This window comes from Suncus etruscus, chromosome 10 (genome assembly GCF_024139225.1).
Source record: "Suncus etruscus isolate mSunEtr1 chromosome 10, mSunEtr1.pri.cur, whole genome shotgun sequence".
NCBI lineage: Eukaryota > Metazoa > Chordata > Mammalia > Eulipotyphla > Soricidae > Suncus > Suncus etruscus.
In genome coordinates this window covers 38,807,213-38,829,389 of record NC_064857.1, presented here as the reverse complement: position 1 = coordinate 38,829,389, position 22,177 = coordinate 38,807,213, and the positions used below count along the sequence as shown (strand labels likewise).

The 22,177-nt window shown below is 48.6% G+C and overlaps 1 protein-coding gene and 2 pseudogenes across 1 annotated transcript in view; 2 read left to right on the top strand and 1 right to left on the bottom strand.

Annotated features, from left to right (window-relative positions):
- The window catches only part of PRCC (proline rich mitotic checkpoint control factor), a 37,545-nt gene that overhangs the window by 5,775 nt on the left and 9,593 nt on the right, over positions 1-22,177 (bottom strand). The window contains exons 2-5 of the mRNA XM_049781957.1: positions 17,198-17,245; positions 13,901-14,467; positions 7,522-7,617; positions 4,161-4,304 (exon numbers count right to left, since the gene is read on the bottom strand). Of these exons, the coding sequence (XP_049637914.1) occupies positions 4,161-4,304; positions 7,522-7,617; positions 13,901-14,467; positions 17,198-17,245 (855 nt within the window). The remainder of the gene's footprint in view (positions 1-4,160; positions 4,305-7,521; positions 7,618-13,900; positions 14,468-17,197; positions 17,246-22,177) is intronic.
- On the top strand, positions 1,355-1,433 carry LOC126021259 (uncharacterized; annotated as a pseudogene).
- Positions 1,545-1,691, top strand: LOC126021248 (uncharacterized; annotated as a pseudogene).

The following is a 22,177-nucleotide window of genomic DNA, read 5'->3' as shown; positions in this document are numbered from 1 at the left end:
GTAAAGCATTTGCCTTCCATGCAGAAGGACGGTGGTTCGAATCCCGGCATCCCATATGATCCCCCGCGCCTGCCAGGAGCGATTTCTGAGCATAGAGCCAGGAGTAACGCCTGAGTGCTGCCGGGTGTGACCCAAAAACCAAAACCAAAAACAAAAACAAAAAAATGATGTGCAAAAAATGAAATAAAAAAAAAAGAAATAAGAAAAAAATGATGTGCAGGCAGCATCACCAGCCTCTGGCGAGCATGGTCATAACTTGTGTCTTTTTTTTGTTTGTTTTTGTTTTGGGGTCATACCCGGCAATGCTCAGGGGCCACTATTGGCTCTGTGCTCAGAAATCAATCCTGGGGGACCATGTGGGATCAAACCACCATCTGCCCTGCATTGGCTACGTGCACGGCAGATGCTCTACTGCTGTGCTATCTCTCCAGCCCCATAACTTGCAGCAAGATGTGTGCAGGTGCAACTAAAGGAGCACAGAGCTCAACAAGCTGAGCGTGGTGTGAGCACTGCGACTAGCTCCAGGGGAGCAGCATAGCTGTGCATATGCGCAACACTTGTTAAAATAAGGAAGGGGGGCAGAGATAACATGGAGGCAAGGCATTTGCCTTTCATGCAGGAGGTCATCGGTTGAATCGGTGTCCCATATGGTCCCCTGTGCCTGCCAGGAGCAATTTCTGAGCCTGGAGCCAGGAATAACCCCTGAGCACTGCCGGGTGTGACCCAAAAACCACACACAAAAAATAGTAATAATAATAATAATAAGGAACACGAGGAGTGTGGGGAGAGATAAAATAAATAAATAAATCAGGGGCCGGAGAGATAGCATGGAGGTAAGGCGCTTGCCTTTCATGCAGAAGGACTGTGGTTCGAATCCCGGCATCCCATGTGGTCCCCTGTGCCTGCCAGGGGCGATTTCTGAGCATAGAGCCAGGAGGAACCTCTGAGCGCTGTTGGGTGTGGCCCAAATACAAAAAATAAATAAATAAATAAATCACAGGCTGGTGCCCTAGCACAGTGGGAGGAGCACTTGCCTTGCAGACTCAGGTTCAATCCCCAGTACCACACAAGGTCCCTCGGGCCTCTCCAGGAGTGATCAGCACCAAGAACGAGTAATTCCTGAGCACTGCTAGTGTGGTCCAAAATAGCAAACAAAATCTTGGATGAAGGAGTCTGATTGTTTCAAAAGTTATTTTTAGGGGCCTTGTGTGGTAAGACAGTTCAAAGGCCTGAGCGTATGCTGGAGGCCTGGCTTTGAGCCCCAGAACTGCCAGAAGTGACCCTCCCACTCCAGCAGAGCCAGAAGCAGCCCCTGGGTATCAGCAGGTGTGGCCCCAAAAGAAATGCTATTTTTGGCCTCCCAATTCTTACCACAGGCTGTGTTCTTTACACTAACTGTATAGAAAGAGGAGGTACAGGGGCCGGAGAGATAGCATGGAGGTAAAACGTTTGCCTTTCATGAAGAAGGTCATCAGTTCGAATCCCGGCGTCCCATATGGTCCCCCGTGCCTGCCAGGAGCAATTTCTGAGCATGGAGCCAGGAGTAACCCCTGAGCACTGCCGGGTGTGACCCAAAAACCACAAAAAAAAAAAAAAAAAAAAAAAAGAAAGAGGAGGTACAGTAAATGCACCCCATATACACCTCAACACAGGCCCTTTGCCTGGTCTGTATTGTGAATTGGGGGACAAAAAAAAAAAAAAGAAATGCTATTTTTATTAAACCCATTATGCAAAAAAAGCTCCGAATACTTGCCTGAAATAGCTAATACTCCCACTAGACTGGGAAGAGTCTGAGATCAGTACTGTCTCCATTGCTTCGGTAATTCTGCCCCAGGCAGACATCTGAGAGCAGCTCCAGTGCCCGCAGCGTCTTAACAGCCTAAGTGCCAGGACCCATGCTACCTCCTCTCAGTCTCTCTCTTCCACCCGTTTGCCTCTCCTGCCCTCTCCATTCCGTTCCTGTCCTGTGGGTCCCCAGTCAGCCCAAATGGCGAGCATGAGCTCTTCCTGCCGATGAACAAAAGTTCCCCCCATCCCCAGGTACTGAGACCCTTCTCCCTCATTCTACTAAGTGCCCATGGATTTGTCTTTTCTAGGGGGCCAGGGGGGACTCAAGCAACTAGAGCACAAGTCTAGCATGTTTGAGGGCCCTGGCACTTTATACCCCCCTCGAAACCCCACACACACACACACACAGACACACACACACACACACACACACACACCCAGTATAAGAAAGGCAGTTTTGGCTTTGGTTCAGGCTGAGAGTAGGAGGCTAAAGGCCACAGACTCCACGATCATCCTTTCTAGACTGGCTTGGCTTATTTTGGGGGGTGGGGACACACCCGGCAGTGCTCAGGGGTTATTCCTGGCGCTGTGCTCAGAAATCACTCCTGGCAGGCTCGGGGGACCATATGGAATGCTGAGATCTGAACCACCATCCATCCTGGGTAGCTGCGTGAAAGGCAAACAACCTACCGCTGTGCTATCACTCCAGCCCCCATTGGCTTATTATTATTTTTGTTGTGTTGTTTTGTTTTGTTTTGTTCTTGGGTCACACCCGGTGGTGCTTAGGGGTTACTCCTGGCAGGCTCGGGGGACCATATGGGATGCCGGGATTTGAACCACCATCCATCCTAGATAGGCTGCTTGCAAGGCAACCAAGTTTAGAAACACGGTGCCAGGGGTGATCTCACAACTGGTGGATTTTTATTTTACAGTAGGGTGTGTCCGTGGTTGCCCACTCAACAGCACAGGGCCAGAACTCACCAGGAATGACCCCTGCCATAAAAAAAAAAATCTCACCCCACCTCCTTGAAATCCTCCAGCCCCCATCCACAAGGCACTGAGCCCCTAACCAAACGCTGAGGCAATCGATTTACTGTCAGAGTCTATATTGGTCTGTGCTTTTCTTCTGCGGTTTTTCTGTCCTCTGCCAGAGTTGTCTCAGACTGGAAGCTCCTTAATCGGCCCCACCCAACTCCCAAAACTCCTCTCTGGAGTCTCCTCAGCACTTATGTAATCAATTTGCAGGCTAATCATTTACACTCAAGTGTCCTCAACGCTCTTTTTTCCCCAACTACACTGTAAGCACCTCCAAGATGGATACTACACTTTCTTTTCTTTCTGAAAGAATCCAGAGTCCACGGCTTGAGCATGGAAGTAGTTTGCCTGGCATTGGACTGACCCAGGTTCGATCCCTGGGACCACAGAGTCCCCCCAACCTTGCCAGGAGCGATTCCTGAGCAGAGCCAGGAGTCAGCCCCAATCTTCAAGTATACCACCCTCCACAGCCGCCTCAAAATGTAGCTCAGTACCATGAGATGGTGGGGGGCGGGGGGGGGGGGGGAGAACAAACTGGAACTCTGTGTGCTGAAATGCACAGTCCTCTAAAGTGCTGGTTAAAGAGGACAAAATGCCCAGCAGAGAGCAGGGAACAATAGCAGCTATTACTGGCGGAGCTACCTTTACCCTCCAGCTCACAGAGATACTCTCCTAAGTGGTCTTTCCAGGAAACAGCTGGGAGCTACGCTCAGCTAACCACAATCCTGTGCTCAGTTCTGTATACCCGCCTGCACTCGCTCACTCAAGTCACTCAGTTAAAACCCATGGCCAGGCTCAGATGGACCTCTGTGGTCACAGAGCAAAGACAATGGAGGAGAAGAAGGAATAAAAGGCCCGACCTTGGCCTAGCCCATGCTGGGCTCCAGTCCAGGGCTTCCCCACCTTCTGCACCCCCACAGCAGGCCCCTCAGTGCACAAGTGCTGTACTCAGCTCCCAGGTACAGAAGCACAGAGCAGCAGGAGTGTGGGTGGGAAATGGGAGGGGTAAAAAGCCTTTGTAAAGATGGCAGCTGGCACAAGCACCCGGGGAGAAGGGAAAAGAAAAGGGAAATGGCCCATGAAGAAGCCAAGGAGGCCACTGCGGCCTTGACTCAGAGACAGGTCCCAACTTCACAGGATGTGAGAGGGACACAGTGGAGGAACTGGGTGGTCGGACAAGCTGCATATTCTCAGCGGTGGGTCAGGAAACCTCCACCACACTCAGACCAGCAGAGCCCCCTGGTTCAGAAGAGGGGGCCCCGGGCCAGGGCAGGCTGAGAGGGGGTATATCTGGCCTGAGGCCACCCTTTGAGCATGGTCAAGCTCTCCCAGCTTACTTTGCTGAATGACTTCATGGATTTCTCTTCTGTCAGGGACTTAGTCATCCACTGCTGGGCCCCACTGAGCTGGTCATCACCTTTGATCTCCACAAAGTTGATCTCTTCCCGCCCTCGGTTCCTCTTGCCCTGCAGCCGCTTAAACTGTAAAGAAAAGTGAGGGTGGGTGGGAGACAGGGGCAGGAGAGTTAGGAAGTGGTCCCTCTGTGCCAGGTGTCCTTTGACCCAGCTTCTCTCCAAGCAACCTTGTCCCCAGATAAAAGGCTACTATGCTTCCCATTTTCCTGGATAGACAAAACGGTTGCCAAGAGGTAGGCCCAATCACGAGTAAGGAACCAATAGTATGAATCTATGTTCAGGTTACATGTAAATTCTAGATGCCCATAAGCCAAGCAAGGATTTTGTTTTATATTTGGGGGAGGGGGTGAGAGGCATACCACGCAGTGAGTTCAAGTATTGTTCCAGGTGGACTCAAGGGACCCTACAAATGCTGGAGATTGAACCCAGAACAAGGAAAGGACCAAATCCACTGTACTATCTCTGCCCCACAATTTTCCAACAGAATTCAGGTTAAAAAATAAATCAGAGGGACCGGAGAGATAGCACACAGCGGTAGGGCATTTGCCTTGCAAGCGGCAGACCCAGGACTGACGGAGGTTCAAATCTCTGCATCCCATGTGGTTCCCCATGCCTGCCAGGAGTGATTTCTGAGCACAGAGCCAGGAGTAACCCCTGGGTGCCGCCTTCTGTGCCCCCCCCAAAAACCAAAATAAATAAATAAATAAATAAACAAAATAAATAAATAAATTATAGGTGCTGGGGCGATAGCTCAGTGCTAAGGCATTTGCCTTGTACGAAGCCAACACAGGACAAACAGTGGGTGGTTCGAATCCCCCGTGCCTGCCTGCCAGGAGCAACTTTTTGGGGTGTGACCCCAAAAAAGCAAATAAATAAATAAATTAGAGGGCTGGAGAGATAACACAGCTTGAGGGCGTTTGCCTTGCATGCAGCTGATTCAAACAGAGGTGGTTCGAATCCCAGCATTCCATATGAATCCCCCGTGCCTGCCAGGAGCAACTTCTGAGCGCAGAGCCAGGAATAACCCGAGTGCCACTGGGTGTGACCCAAAAAAAAGCAAATAAATAAATAAATTAGGGCTAGAGTAATAGTACAGTGGGTAGGATGTTTGCCTTTCATGTGTTTGAGGACCTGAGTTCAATCCCCAGCACTCCATTATAATTCCCCCAGCCCTGCTATTAGTGATCCCTAAGTGCAGAACAAAAAAGTAAGCCCTAAAGCACTGTCGGGTGTGGCCCCAAAGCAAAAATAAAAATAAAATGAAACATGGGGCTGGAGAGCAAGTCCAGTGAGAAAGTTACTTGCAGTCAAACCAGCACTACAACAGACAATCCCCAGCACCACAGAGGATCTCCAAGCCCACCAGGAATAATCCCTGAGTGCAGAGCCAGGAGTAAATTCAGAGCAGAGCCAGGTATGACTCAAAAACAAAACAAAAAGGAAAAAGAGAAAGTACTTTAGGAGGCAGAGAGAACACCAAGGACTGAGCACATGATGTCATGCTGAACAAGCTGGAGGTCCAGATCCCGCACCAATGGTCCCTAAGCACTGCTGAGACACCCCAGAGCAGTGAGCGGTGGAGCAGCCACAGAGAAACACTGGCTGTCCCTCTCCGCCAAAAGCACCAATTACAAAATAGTTTTCTTAAAATAAGAACCTGCATTGAAAGGTCACCACCTCCTCTGCACCACCCCTCTCCTTACAGCTGCGCACCCTCTGATGGGTCACAACCTTCCATCCCACATAGACCGCAGGCCGCAATACCCTCTCCCTATGCTGTGGAAACAGCTAAGCGATATTAGTTCTTTACTGTGGCTGCCCCTTTCCCTCCCCAAACCATACTCCCCATCTCCTCTAGGTGAGTAAAGTCACATCTTGGAGAGGCATATTTATCAGCCAACTAGGACTCTCTGCCTGGGCTCCCTGGCATCCAGATACAGCTCTACAACCTGATAAGAGCCAATGAAACGTAAGGGAAGTCTCCTAGTAGGGGAGAAAAATGTCCCCCCCTCTCCCTTTCTACTCCGCTGCAGATGCTGGAGTGTGAAGGTGACAGCTGTCACCTTGCTGCTGCTCTGAGAATAAAGAGAGAGAGAGAGAGAGAGTGTGTGTGACCCTGGCTTGATTTCTGTCACCCCCTCTGGCTTGATCTCCATCACCACGAAAGAGGGGGGGGAGGGGGGAGGGAGGGAGGGAGAGAGAGAGAGAGAGAGAGAGAGAGAGAGAGAGAAGGAGAGAGAGGGAGAGAGAGAGAGAGAGAGAGAGAGAGAGAGAGAGAGAGAGAGAGAGAGAGAGAGAGAGAGAGAGAGAGAGAGAGAGAGAGAGTCACCCTCTCTGGAAGTAATTCCTGAGCAGCAGAGTCAGGAATAAGACTAGGTGTTATGACAGAAAACAAAAATAAAAACAACAAACCCAGGGCCAGAGAGATAGTACAAAGTGTAGGTTGTTTGCCCTGCACACAGCAGCCCAGTTTTCATCTCCCACATTCCATATGGTCCCCTGAATACCACAAGGAGTAATTCCTGAGTGAAGAGCCACAAAGCAACCCTGAGCATTACCGGTATGGCCCTGAAATACTGAAAAGAGTAAGAAAAATAAAAGCCCTTAAGAAAGAACAGCTCAGGGCCCGGAGAGATAGCACAGCAGCGTTTGCCTTGCAAACAGCCGATCCAGGACCAAAGGTGGTTGGTTCGAATCCCGGTGTCCCATAGGGTCCCCCGTGCCTGCCAGGAGCTATTTCTGAGCAGACAGCCAGGAGTAACCCCTGAGCACCGCCGGGTGTGGCCCAAAAACCAAAAAAAAAAAAAAAAAAAAAAGAACAGCTCACCTCAGGAAGCTCACCACAAAGAGTGATGAGTTTAGTTAGAGAAATAACTACATTTTGAACTGTCGTAATAATGAGAATGTATGAGGGGAAATGGAAAGCCTGTCTAGAGTATAGGCGGGGGTCGGGTGGGGAGGAGGGAGATTTGGGACATTGGTGATGGGAATGTTGCACTGGTGATGGGTGGTATATGTAATCAAGGTGTTTAAATAAAAAAAAAAAAAAAAAAGATTGTATAATCAAAAAAGAAAGAACCCCTGATGCCTGCAGCTGACCCTAACTAGATCCCCACACCACATACAGTCCCCAGAGTCACCAAGGGTTGCTTGGTCGCAGAGAAGTACAACAACCCCTAAGGTGAATGTGGCCCTAAACCCTCACAGGAAAACATTTTGGCTTGGAGGTGAAACCTGTAGTGTGTGGGTGAGAGTTGGGCCAGGTGCTCAGCTGTGAACTTACTGCTTCGTCATCAATGAAGGAGGCATCTGGGGCGATTTCCTGTGGGGGAGCCAGGGACGGGTCCTGGACAGGGTAGTAGCCACCACTGTAATAATCCTGCAGTTGAGGAAGGAAAAACACAGCAGCTGAGGAACCAGTGGAGGAGACACGGGGCCCACCCCAGGGAAGAAAAGGCTGTCACCAAAGATGCAGAGGCCTGATGACACACCAGTACTCGAGGATCAGCCCTTGGGTGATTCTGGCCCTGAAGCTGTACTCCTTCCCCCACCAGCTCAAGCTCTCTGGACTCTCTGGTTTGTGCCCCAGGGCAGATGTGTGACTGCTGGCTGGCACCTGTTTTGCTCTGCACCTGGCCATTTGTCTGTTCCCGGCCTCTTACCTCCACTCTGCTCAAAGTTCTGCTCCTAAGACCCCAGTGAGCTGTGCCCTACCTGCTCCCCACCCTACTGGGGAAGGCAGCTGGTTACCAGGTAAGGCAGGAGCTGTGGGCCTTCGATGGATGGAAACCATAAGAAGGCTACTTTGGGATTTTCAGGTAAGAAGAAACTAGTTTTGTACCACAGATGTTCTGGTCAGTAGTCTGACATACTCACCTCCACCTTAAAAGCAAATTGTCCAGGGGCTGGAGCAATAGCACAGTGGTAGGGCCTTGCATGCAGCCAACCCGGGACAGACCCAAGTTCGATCCCTAACAACCCATATGGTCCCCTGAGCTTGCCAGGAATTATTTCTGAGTGCAGAGATAGGAGTAACCCCCGAGCGCCGCTGGGTATAGCCCCAAAACAAAACAAAAAAAAAAAAAAACGAAAAAAAAAAAAGCTGACTAGATGTGGCTACAGAGCTAAGAAAAATAGATGGGGCCAGAGGCCGGAGCGGTGGCACAAGCAGTAAGGCATTTGCCTTATCTGCACTAGCCTAGGACAGACCATGGTTTGGTCCCCCACGTCCCATATGATGCCCCAAGCCAGGAGCAATTTCTGAGTGCATAACCAGGAGCAACCCCTGAGTGTCACCGGGTGTGGGCCAAAAACAAAAACATATAAATATATATACGGCCAGGGCAATAGCTAAGTGGGATGCCTGCCTTGTACACAGCCGACCTGGGTTATTAAATCCCCAGCATCCTGTATGATCCCTGGTTAGGAATAATTTCAGCATGCAGAACCAGGAGTAATCCCTGAGTGCTGCTGGGTATTATGCCCCCCCCCCCAAAAAAAACAAAAAGGGACATTTAATACTAAATAAAAATCATGGGCTGAAGTGATACAGTACAGCGAGTAGGGCACTTGCCTTGCACATGGCTGATTAGGGCTCGGTTCCCCAAAATCCCATATGAAGCCCCACAACCTACCACGAGTTATTGCTGAGCTCACAGCCAGGTGTAATCCCTGAGCACCACACCACAGGTATGGCCCAAAAACAAACAAATAAAGCTGCTTGAAATTCTGGAGTTAGGGGCCAGAGTGGTGGCACAGCGGTAGGGCATTTGCCTTACATGCGGCTGACCTAGGACAGTGGTTTAATCCCCCGGTGTGCCATATGGTCCCCCAAGCCAGGAACAATTTCTGAGCACATAGCCAGGAGTAACCCCTGAGAGTAACCAGATGTGGCCCAAAAACCAAAAACCAAAAAAAAAAAAAAAAAAAAAAGAAACTCTGGAGTTATTAGAAAATGAATTTCCAGGAGGCCGGAGAAATAGCATGGAGGTAAGGCATTTGCCTTTCATGCAGAAGGTCATGGGTTCGAATCCCGGCGTCCCATATGGTCCCCCGTGCCTGCCAGGAGCAATTTCTGAGCCTGGAGCCAGGAATAACCCCTGAGCACTGCCGGGTGTGGCCCAAAAACCACAAAAAAAAAAAAAAAAAGAATTTCCTATAAAATTCTTTATGGGTGGAGTGTGGAGAGATGCACAATGGGTAGGGCACTTGCCATGCATGTGGCTGATACAGGTTTGAGCCCTGTTTCCCATAAGGTTCCTCTGAGCCTGCCAGGAGTGATTCCTGAGCATAGAACCAGAAGAAAACCCCTAAGCATCACCAGCTTTGGACAAAAAAAAAAAAACAAAAACAAAAAAAAACAACAAGGAACTAGAGATAGTACAGCCGGGAAGGCACAAGCCTTACATGCGTCAAGGACCCAGGTTCTATCCCTGGCACTGTCTACGGTTCCCCAACATGCACTAGAAGTGATCCCTGAGCTTAGAGGAGTATTCTGAGCAGCACTGGAGGTGGTCTCAAAACAAAACAAAAAATGTTTACAATATGAGGGCCAGAATTATAGCACAGTGGGTTGGGCATTTGCTTGCATGCAGCTGACCCAGGTTCAATCCCTAGCATCCCATATAGTCTCCAGAGCCTGCCAAGAGTGATATCTGAGTGCAGAGCCAAGAGTAACCCCTGAATAACAACTCAGGAGTTGTTACTCAGTAACAACGTGAGCACCACCAGGTAATGCCCAAAACAAAAACATACACAGAAACAAAATGTTTACAAAGGTGGGGCCGGAGAGATAGCATGGAGGTAGGGCTTTTGCCTTGTAAGCAGGACGGTGGTTAGAATCCCCTATGGTCCCCCAAGCCTGCCAGGAGCGATTTCTGAACGTAGAGTCCGGAATAACCCCTGAGCGCTGCTGGGTGTAACACCAACCCCCCAAGAGGCTGGAGAGGGGGCACAAGCGGTAGGGCATTTGCCATGCACAAACTGACCTAGGAGGGACCAAGGTTCGATCCCCCGGCATCCCAAATGGTCCCCCAAGCCAGGAGCGATTTCTGAGCACAGAGTCCTGTCACCGGGTGTGGCCCAAAAACAAAACAAAAAAATGTTTACAAATATGAGACCACCCTTCAACAGACGAATGGCTAAAGAAACTGTGGTACATATACACAATGGAATATTATGCAGCTGTCAGGAGGGATGAAGTCATGAAATTTTCCTATACATGGATGTACACAGAATCTATTATGCTGAGTGAAATAAGTCAGAGAGAGAGAGAAAAACGCAGAATGGTCTCACTCATCTATGGGTTTTAAAAAAATGAAAGACATTCTTGCAACAATAAATTTCAGACACAAAAGAGAAAAGAGCTGGAAGTTCCAGCTCACCTCAGGAAGCTCACCACAAAGAGTGATGAGTTTAGTTAGAGAAATAACTACATTTTGAACTGTCCTAATATTGAGAATGTATGAGGGAAATGTAGAGCCTGTTTAGAGTACAGGCGGGGGTTGGGTGGGGAGGAGGGAGATTTGGGACTTGGGTGATGGGAATGTTGCACTGGTGATGGGTGGTGTTCCTTTTATGACTGAAACCCAAACACAATCATGTATGTAATCAAGGTGTTTAAATAAAAAAAAAAAACAAAAAAAAACAAACAAATATGAGACCAAAGAGATTAGCTCACCATGCTGAGCACAGACTTTGCACACAGGCCTAATTCAATCTCTGGTACCACAGGGTTCCCCACCTAGCACTACTAGTGCTCCTGAGCACTGCTGGGTGTAGCCATCGAACTAAAAAAGAAAAAAAGTACACAATATGGAGCCCACTGGTAAAGTACAGGACTCACACTAAAGGTCCTGGGTTGCAACCCACGAGCCACATTATAAGAATCCAAAAATCTGGGCCCGGAGAGATAGCACAGCAAACGCCGATCCAGGACCAAAGGTGGTTGGTTTGAATCCCGGTGTCCCATATGGTCCCCCGTGCCTGCCAGGAGCTATTTCTTTTTTTTTTTTTTTTTTTGGTTTTTGGGCCACACCCAGTAACACTCAGGGGTTACTCCTGGCTATGCGCTCAGAAGTTGCTCCTGGCTTGGGGGACCATATGGGACACCGGGGGATCGAACCGCAGTCCGTCCAAGGCTAGCGCAGGCAAGGCAGGCGCACCTTACCTTTAGCGCCACCGCCCGGCCCCCAGGAGCTATTTCTGAGCAGACAGCCAGAGTAAGCCCTATGCACTGCCGGGTGTGGCCCAAAAACCAAAAAAAAAAAAAAAAAAAAAAGAATCCAAAAATCTGGAGTTGGAGAGATAGCATGAAGGTAAGGCGTTTGTTTGTCTTGCATGCAGGTCGGTGGTTTGAATCCCAGCATCCCATATGGTCCCGAGACTGCCAGGAGCAATTTCTTTTTTTTTTTTTTTGGTTTTTGGGCCACACCCTGTGACGCTCAGGGGTTACTCCTAGCTATGCGCTCAGAAGTTGCTCTTGGCTCCTTGGGGGACCATATGGGGCGCCGGGGGATCGAACCGCGGTCCGTCCTAGGCTAGCGCAGGCAAGGCAGGCACCTTACCTCCAGCGCCACCGCCTGGCCCCCAGGAGCAATTTCTGAGCGTAGAGCCAGGAGTAACCCCTGAGCACTGCCGGGTATGACCCAAAAAACAAAAAACAAAAACCAAAAAAATAAATAAACCAAAAATCTACAATAAAATAAAAATAAATAAATAAAAAATAATAAAAAAATAAAATAAAAATAAAATAAAAAAAAAACAAAAAAATAAAAAAACCAAAAATCTACAATACACTACATCTATGTTGAAGAAGTTAAAAATCTTTCAACACACAATTCCAACTTGCTATTCAGTTGCTATATATGGCAATAGCTTTTTCTCCTCCTCCTCCTCCTCCCTCCCTCCCTCCCTCCCTCCCCTCCCCTCCTCTTCCTCCTCCTCCTTCTTTTTGGGGGTTTTTGGGTCACACCTGGCAGTGCTCAGGGATTACTCCTGACTCTACGCTCAGATCTCACTCCTGGCAGGCTCTGGGGACCATATGGGATGCTAGAATTCAAACCACCATCCTTCTGCATGCAAGGCAAACATCCTACATCCATGCTATCTCTCTGTCTGGCAATAGCTTCTTAAAACTTAAAAAGCATAGATTTTTCTTTAGGGATGACCCAGGTTTGCTCACCGGCAGTGCCAGGAGTAATTCTAGAGCGAAGAGCCAGGAGTAACCACACCTGAGCATCACTGGATGTGGACCAAAGACCAAAGAAGAAAGGGGGAAAAAGGCCAAAAATAAAGGGATACGTTTCTTTCTTTTCTTTTTTAAGGGCTAAAAAGGACAAAAGTCAAAACTCTTACCTTCTAGCTGGAGAGAGTGCAAAAAGGTTAATGACTTTTAAGTGACCAACGTAAGTTTAAATCCAACATAGAGGGGCTGGCGAGGCAAGGTGTCTGCCTTGCAAGCGCTAGCCAAGGAAGGACCTCGGTTCGATCCTCCGGCATCCCATATGGTCCCCCCAAGTCAGGAGCGATTTCTGAGCGCTTAGCCAGGAGTAGCCCCTGAGCATCAAACAGGTGTGGCCCAAAAAACCAAAAAAATAAAAAATAAAAAAAATAAATCCAACATAGAGAGGCTAAGCATCACCCCAACCCCACCAGGAGTGATCCCTGTACACAGTACCAGAATAGTTCCTGAGCACCTACAGTATAGCTCCCCTCCCCCCAAAAAAACCTCTCATCTTCTTCCTTCTTTCTAATAATGAGGAGAAGATATATAGTACCTAGAAAACATGCTTGCTTTCAAGGTCTGATCTGAAGTGGGCCCACTAGTCCCAGCCTGAACCTTGAGGAAAGCTAAGACTACCACTCACACTACTCAGTTCCTGGGTGGCCTCCCCATCTTTGGAAGCTGGGAATGCTGGGAAGGGGCCTTGAACCTACTCGATGAATGGCATCCGCCTGACCCTCAGAAACCACACTAAATAAAGCTGAAGAGTTCTGCCAAGCATCTGAGTGAAGTCTATATTCCAAACACAACTCAGGCCGACATAGTTTCCTACACCCTAGTAAGTTGCTATTCTTCCTTCCTTTAAACAGCTCAAAAGAGCCAGTTCAAGAAATTGCCCAGATTCACACAACTTGAAATTCAAACCCAAAACCATTCTAACCCCTTTTGCAATCATTTTTCAAATCATGGTCTTCTAATTTCCCCACCTTAGGGGCCTGCTTGGTCTCCAAACTCCTACTTCTTACCATGTCCTCAGCCCTGCCCTTAGTCCCTTGTTCCAGAACTCTCCGCTCAGTAAATTCCTCAAGGAGTCATTCCTCCACTTACCAGTGTGGGTGACCCTGGATCATCCCTAAGAGTGAAGCCCATGCCTCTCCCTGCTGTGGACCTTCCTCTTCTCACCAGCTCCTACAGTAAAACTATTTCAGAACAGAACTAGTGGGTATGTGGTTCTACTTATGAAACTTCAAGATTTCAGCAATTTTAGATGAGAACAAAATAGAGGTAGTACGTATTGAGATCAGAATGAAACAGGGGGATGAAGATGCTCAAAGACTCATCCCTTCAACCAAAGCAATGGTTTGGATGCCCAGAGGGCATCACCCTTGGCTAAGGATGTTCCCAGACTGGCAGGCTGCCCTCGGGGCCTCCTACCCACCTGATAATAAGCACCAGAGGCATTGGTGTCGCCATATGTGGAAAACTGATCATAGCTGTAGTCTTCCCCAGGCTTGGGCATCCAAGGGGCCCCACTCGAGCCTGCCACCATCTTGAATTCAAGGGGAGCATTGGCTGCATCGTCCTGGAAGGCCGGCTCTGGCTCTGTGCCTGGAGGCAGCTCTTCGGGGTCAGTGGACATGGGGTAAGGATATGGCTCGACTGCAGGCGACTCAGCCTTGTCAGGGAGGGAGAAAAAGTTCTCAGGGGCCACTTCCTCGTCGCTGTCGTCCTCCTCCTGTGCGATCTGCCTGGTCACCTGCAGAGCAGCGCTCTTGGCAGCAGCCTTGATGGCCGAGGGCGATGGGGTGGTGGTCGTGGTCCCCACCACAGGGGCCAGTGAGGAGGGCTTGGTCTTTGAGGCCTGTCTGGGGGGCTTCGAGTCCTGGGAGGCATCAGAGGGCTTCCGGGAGAAGGCATGGGGCAGGAGCAGCCGATTAGTCTCTTTCACAGTCAGGTTTTTAGGTTGGGGGAGCAAGGCAGAAAGACCAGTCCCCTCACTGGATCCCTGGGTAGAGGAGGCGGATGTGGGGAAGAAGGGAACAAAGACGACAACGTGAGACATCACCCGATCTGTGCTTGAGCCAAAATTCTAACTGCTATCCACTCAGGCCTCCCAATCTGGGCCCAACTTTTCCCAGTCCAGGCCCTGCTGCTCAATACTCTTCCCAGATTAGCCTGCTTCCTGATTTTCCTTAGCACTACCTCAGCGTGGCCCCAATGTCCTATCCCAGACCCTCACCCAGACCTCACCTGACTCCTGGGTTTCCCACAAATATCAGGCTCTCCATCACACATGGTCCTTCTTCCGCCAAAGTTAGGGCTCTCTCTAACTGATCACTCTCTCCACATTCTTTTTTTTTTTTTTTTTTTTTTCGTTTTTGGGCCACACCCGGCATTGCTCAGGGGTTACTCCTGGCTGTCTGCTCAGAAATAGCTTCTGGCAGGCACAGGGGACCATATGGGACACCGGGATTTGAACCAACCACCTTTGGTCCTGGATCGGCTGCTTGCAAGGCAAAATCCGCTGTGCTATCTCTCCGGGCCCAACTCTCTCCACATTCTAAGGCAGTGTTCTAACAAGGAACTCTGTGCTTCCTTGGGATGGTCTCTTAGTCCAGAAGGCTACATATACAGAGTCATGCACACACACTGCCCCAAGTCCCCTCCCTGCATGCAACATTCAGCTAATTTATACATAGGTCTACTTTTTTTCTCCCATAGGTCCATTTTATTTTTTTTTTTTTTTGGATTTTGGGCCACACCCGGTGACACTCAGGGGTTACTCCTGGCTATGAGCTCAGAAATCGCACCTGGCTTGGGGAACTATATGGAACGCCGGGGAATCGAACCTAGGTCCGTCCTAGGCTAGCGCAGGCAAGGCAGCACCTTACCTCTAGCGCCACCACGCAGCTTCCCCCCCCCCTTTTTTTGGGTTACTCCTGGCTCTACACTCAGAAATGGCTCCTGGCAGGCTCGGGGGACCATCATCCTTCTGCATGCAAGGCAAATGCAATACCTCCATGCTATCTCTCCAGTCCCCCATAAGTCCATTTTTTTTTTGTTTTGTTTTTGTTTTGTTTTTTGGGTCACACCCGGCAGTGCTCAGGGGTTACTCCTGGCTGTCTGCTCAGAAATAGCTCCTCGCAGGCACAGGGGACCATATGGGACACCAGGATTCGAACCAACCACCTTTGGTCCTGGACTGGCTGCTTGCAAGGCAAACGCCGCTGTGCTATCTCTCCGGGCCCCATAGGTCCATTTTTAACATCTCAAATTGGCAGAGCCTATCCAGAATTCAGAACCCACACCCACCTTAGGTTCAATTCCCAGTATTCTATATGGTCCCCCAGAGACTACCATGAGTAATTTCTTGAATGTAGAGCCAATAGTAACCCCTAACCAACAACAGTAGGACCCATAAACTCAAAAAAAAAAAATATTTTGCAGGTTAAAAAATGGAACAGTATAAAGGAAAAAGATGAAAAAAAAATTTTTTAAATTGTGAGCTACAGGGGCCGGGCGGTGGCGCTGGAGGTAAGGTGCCTGCCTTGCCTGCGCTAGCCTAGGACGGACCGCGGTTCGATCCCCCGGCGTCCCATATGGTCTCCCAAGAAGCCAGGAGCAACTTCTGAGCGCATAGCCAGGAGTAACCCCTGAGCGTCACAGGGTGTGGCCCAAAAACCAAAAAAAAATAAATAAATAAATTGTGAGCTACAGGGCCGGGCGGTGGCGCTAAAGGTAAGGTGCCTGCCTTGCCTGCGCTAGCCTTGGACGGACCACGGTTCGATCCCCCGGTGTCCCATATGGTCCCCCAAGCCAGGAGCAACTCCTGAGCGCATAGCCAGGAGTAACCCCTGAGCGTTACTGGGTGTGGCCCAAAAACCAAAAAAAAAAAAAAAAAATTGTGAGCTACAGCTAGTGGTGCTCAGGGGACCATATGGGAATGCAAGGGATCGAACCCTGATCAGTTGTGTGCACTATACTATGACTCCAGCCCCCGTGATGGAAAACTTTCAGCCCAGAAAGAGATAGTATAGTGGCTAATGCACTTGTCTTGCACATGGCTGAACTGAGTTCCATCCCGGGGACCCCACATAGTTCCAGAACTACCAGGAGTGATCCTTGAATGCAGAGCCAGGAGTAGGCCCTGGGCACTGCTGGGTGTGGTCCCCAAACAAAACGGAAAATTTCAAAGACATGTTTCTTTCCTTTTTTTTTTTTTTTTTTTGATTTTTGGGCCACACCCGGTGGTGCTCAGGGGTTACTCCTGGCTGTCTGCTCAGAAATAGTTCCTGGAAGGCACGGAGGATCATATGGGACGCCGGGATTCAAACCAATCACCTTTGGTCCTGGATCGTTTGCGCTGTGCTATCTTTCCAGGCCCTAAAGACATGTTTCTTAACAACACTTGAACCAAGTGTGAACCAAGTGAACTCACTTCCTAAATGGTCCTTTTACTTGAATAAAATGCAAGAATCAACTGAATTCCAATTCGTTTCACTATTGTTGCCTGGCCTCTTGGAGAGGGAACCCCACTGTGCTAAAATCAGGGAAGAGTGAAGGAGAGCTGAGAAGCACAAGGTCCGATATTATGCAGGAAGATGATCCAACACATCTATAGTCAGTCTTCACCCCAAAACGTGTTTTCTAAGCCTGATGGGAAGCTGCTGGGCATCCTATGTCCTCCCTCTCGGGAACACCTAGTGAGAGCGAAAGTGGCTTGTGCCAGGCTTACCTGAAGGACAGTTTTCTTCTTTGTGGGCTCATCTTCCTCAGAATCTGACTAAGAGAAAAAGAAAGGGGGTAAGACTTTGCTGTTGGAAGACAGGGCAAAAATACCCTAAGGACCATCCATATACTCATATTCACAGAAAGGGCTAGACAGGGGTAGTCACCCTGTCTGGGCCCCACCTTCCACATAAGCACCCACCTTGGTTCCCACCAATAGCTGCCCTGGCATCTACCTTGAGCTCCCCTGGTCACTCAGCACATTGCCCCACAAATCTGCTGTTTGGTCTTCTTTGAGCACACACCTAGCACTTTAAATGAAGATTATTTCCTCTCATTTCATCTTTGGTAAAAAGAAAAAGTGGCCTTCCTTCTTTTTCCTATAAATCTGTCCACTCAAAGATGAATGGGTTTTGGCCACAATCTTACCCAATCTTAGCTTCGCTTCTCAAACCACTTATAAAGAGGACATAACCACAGGACTAGGGAGGTCCAGTGGGATTAAGTGGTGTATTAACTACTCTTCTACGGGGCATTAAAGGTCAAAGTCATTGGAGAAATCCATTCCCTCTCTGTGTATGATCTATTGTCTGCCAGACAGAGTTGCCATGTCCAGGAATGGAGAAACAAATGATTAAAGCAAGAATTTGGGGAAGACCAGAGGTCATCTATGTCACTCCTCTGACTCATGGTGACTGTGTCCAATATCAGTTCTCACACTGAAAAACATCGTGACCTTTAGCTCAATCCTAACACAGCAGCAGCCTCTATTATCAGGAAGCTGCAAAACATAAAACAATAGTAAGCGTTAACAGCTCACTTACAAAGATCAATCCCCAAACCCAGTAGTTAAAGTAATTCTATCTAGAATAGAGATCTGGGTTTGAGCATCTCTAAAAGTGACTAGGAAGATGCCAGCAATAGTACATCGGACAGGGGCTGGGAAGGTGGCGCTAGAGGTAAGGTGTCTGCCTTGCAAGTGCTAGCGTAGGACAGATCTCGGTTCGATCCCCCGGCGTCCCATATGGTTCCCCACAAGCCAGGGGCGATTTCTGAGTGCATAGCCAGGAGTAACCCCTGAGCATCAAACGGGTGTGGCCCAAAAAACAAAACAAAACAAAAAAATAGTACATCGGACAGGGCATTTGTCTTACACTGACCGAACTAGGTTCAATCCCCAGCATCCCATAAGAGAACCACCAGGAGTAATTTCTAGGTGCAGAGCCAGGAGTACACCCTGACATTGCTAGGTATGGCCCAAAAACCAAAACCAAACCAAACCAAAAATAGTGACTATGCCAGGGACTGGAGACAAGGGATAAGGCATTTGCCTCACATACAGCCAAACCCAGTTTGATCTTAGCACCACATATTACCCTCTCTCCCCGGTACTGTCTGGAGTGACCTGAGTGCAGGACTGGGCAGGAATACTCCAATGAACATACTTACTCTACTAAGGACACTTCTATTTAAAATTTTTTACTTTTAGGGGCCATAGTGATAGCATAGTAGTAAGGCATTTGCTTTACACATGGTCAATACAGGATGAACCCTGGTTAGAATCCCAGCATCCCATATGGTCCCCTGATGCTGCCAGGAACAACTTTTGAGTGCAGAGCCAGGAGTAACCTGAGTACCACCACGTATGACCCAAAAATCAAAATAAATAAATAAATTTTTTACTTTTGGGAAGTCAGTAGAGCACTTGCTTTGCACAGTGGACCAAGTATTAATCCTCAGCAGTGTCAGGAATAAGCCCTGAGCATCACCAAAGTGTGGCCCAAAAGAACAAAACCATAAGGAAATCACGCCTGGCAGGTTCTGGAGACCATATGGAATGGCAGGAATTGAACCCAGGTCAGCAAGACCAGTCAGCCTGACCTGCACCCGCAGTGTTATCACTCCAGCCCCAGTAGGCATAATTTTTGTTTTATGATGGGGTTATACCTACAGTCTCTCCCCAACCCCACTCCAAGGCAAGGCAGGCATTTTGTTAAGTAAGGAAAGGGAGAGGGGCCAGAGCAGTAGCACAGCAGGTAGGGCATTTGCCTTGCACTCTGCTAAGAAGGCTATGATCCCCAGGATCCCATATGATTCCCTGAGCCTGTCGGGAGCAATTTCTGAGCACAGAGCCAGGAGTAACCCAAGTGCTGCTGGGTGTGGCCCAAAAACAAAAAACAACAAAAGTATGGAAAGACAGGTTCTGAGAGACCAAAGGTCTAGTTCCTGACAGACATAGGACCTGACTGCCTTCTTGAAGGTCTACTTATCTACCAGGCCTGACAGTCACAGGCACAAAGCTAGAAATACAGGCTTGCTTCTCAGCTTTGACTCTTCTTAGCCTGGAGCTCCCCAAGCCTCTGCAGGAAATAAAGGCTAATCTGGCTATCTAGATATTGGTATGATATTCCCAATGATAATCTAAAAACTATATCTGTCTAAACAATTCTAAAAAACAGTAAGAAGTAGGGGCCGGCGAGGTGGCGCTAGAGGTAAGGTGTCTGCCAAGGAAGCACCACAGCAGTTCAATCCCCCGGTGTCCCATATGATCCCCCCAAGCCCGGAGCAATTTCTGAGCGCTTAGCCAGGAGTAACCCCTGAGCATCAATCAGGTGTGGCCCAAAAAAACAAAACAAAACAAAACAAAAAAAAAAAACAGTAAGAATTAATCTTTTCAGCCAGAGAGGTGGCGCTGGCGGTAGGGCAATTGCCTTGCACACGCTGACCTAGGACTGACCACGGTTCAATCCCCCCACGTCCCATATGGTGCCCCAAGCCAGGAGCAATTTCTGAGCACATAGCCAGGAGTAACCCCTGAGTGTCACTGGGTGTGCCCCCCCCCAAAATTAATCTTCTCCTGGGGCCAGAGCAACAGTAAAGAGGACAGGGCATTTGACTTGCATGCAGCTGACCCAGCTTTGATCCCTGGCACCTATAGTCTCCCAAGGCAACCAGGAGTGGTGATCCTTGAGAGCACACAGCCGGGAGAAAGCGCAGAGCACTGTCAGGGGTGGCCCCAAAACAAAAACACATAAAAGAATGATTATTCTCAGCCCACAGAGAATACAGGTACAGGGATTAAGTTGTGTACCTTGCATGGAGTCAACTCCCCTTCACCTGTATATGGTTCCCAAGGGCACCACAAGGGGGGTCACTCCTGAACAGAAAGCCTATAAGAATAGTCCCTGAGCACAGCATATGGTCCACTACCTCACCCTGCCAGACTGTCCAATTCAACCAAGGAGAAATGTTAAGCTCCAAGAACCAAAGTTTTTTGTTTGTTTTTGGTTCTTTTGGGATTAGGGGTTATATCCAGCAGTGTCAGGTTTTAGCTGGCTCTGCTCAGGGACCATATGGGATGCCAAGGATCAAACTCAGCTCAGCACACAGCCCTACTTCCAATCCTGCCCAAATCAAAGTCTTATTGACCTTTTTTTCTGGCTCTAAATCCTCACAGCCTCAGGACTCCTTATCTTTGTCCAGGAAGCCCTGACTTCAGAAGACCAGAGAAATGGCTCACTAGGGCAGAACTCTATCATACCTCCAGGCATATTTATACCTCCCCCAGGAAAACAATTTGAAAACAAGCACATTTTAACCTGCTTTAAGATGATCATGTCTATAAAATTACACAAATATATTCTAATTTTTTAGACACTTGAAAAACAAAAGGTAGCTATTTTCAAAGTGAAGGCAACCTGTCCTACAGCTAATGAAACTGAAGGTCAGATCAGTGGTGGTCAGAGAATTCAATAAATATCAGAGTGTTTCCATTAGACTGACAACCCAAGTATAAAGTTAAAAGCATATTAATAAAAAAAAAAAAAGAAAAAAGAAAAGGCATCCGAGAGATAGTACAGTAGGTAGAGTGCTTGCCTTACACACAGTTGACCCAGGTTCAATCCCTGGCATCCCATATGGTCCCCCGAGCCTGCCAGGAATGATTTCTGAGTGCAGAGCCAGTAGTCAACACTGAGCATTGCCAGGTGTGGCCCAAAAACAAAAACAAAAAAATACCTTATTACTTCTGAATTTGGAGTTTCACTCAGGCTCCTCAATCATTCCCTCCTTGAACATCTTATGTGAATCTTCTGACCCCCATTACAAATCATTACAGGATGGGCCCTAAATAGGACAGACACCCTGAAACAGAATCTAAAATAAGACCCTCAAAAATCATGCTGATGGGGACATAAGTACCGTAAGACGCTTAACTTGTACACATGGCTGACTGTGAGCTTAGATCCCCAGCATTCCATTTGGTCCCCCCAAGCACTGTCAGGAGTAATCCCTGAGCACTGCCAGCTGTTCCCTCCAAACCCCCCCCCCAAAAAAAGGAATAAAGTGTTGGGGGCTGAAAAGATAGTACAAGGGTAAGGTGCTTGATGCATGCCTTGCACACAGCCAACTTGGCACCAGATAAAGGGCCCCAAACACCACCAGGAATGAACCCTGAGCAAAGTCAAACCAAGCCTTGAACAAAGTCAGGTGTGGCCCCCCAAACAAACAACAACAAAAGCATAACAGGACAGGCATTACAGGGGTTAAGAGACTTGCTTTGCAAGTCCCAGCACCATAAAACATCCCCTGAGCACAGACGGCCAGGGGTATCTCTTGGGCACTCAGGAATAGCCCTTATATCAACAGGTGTGGCTCCAAACCCCCTCCTCCAAATAAAAGTAATAAAGTATGGGGCCAGAGAGATAGGACAGTGGTAAGGCATTTGCCATGCACATGGCCAACCCGGGATGAATCCAGGTTCGATTCCTGGTATCCCATATGTCCCGCCCCCAAGCCTGCCAGGAGCGATTTCTGAGCACAGAGCCAGGTGGAATCCATGAGCGCCGCTGCTGGGTGTGGCCCAAATACCCCCCCAAAAAAATAGTAATAAAGTATTGGAGAACAGAGAAATAATTTGAAGGGCTGCAGGGTTTAATCCCCAGCAACATGTGATCCCCCGAGTACTGCAAGGAGCAAACCCTGAGCA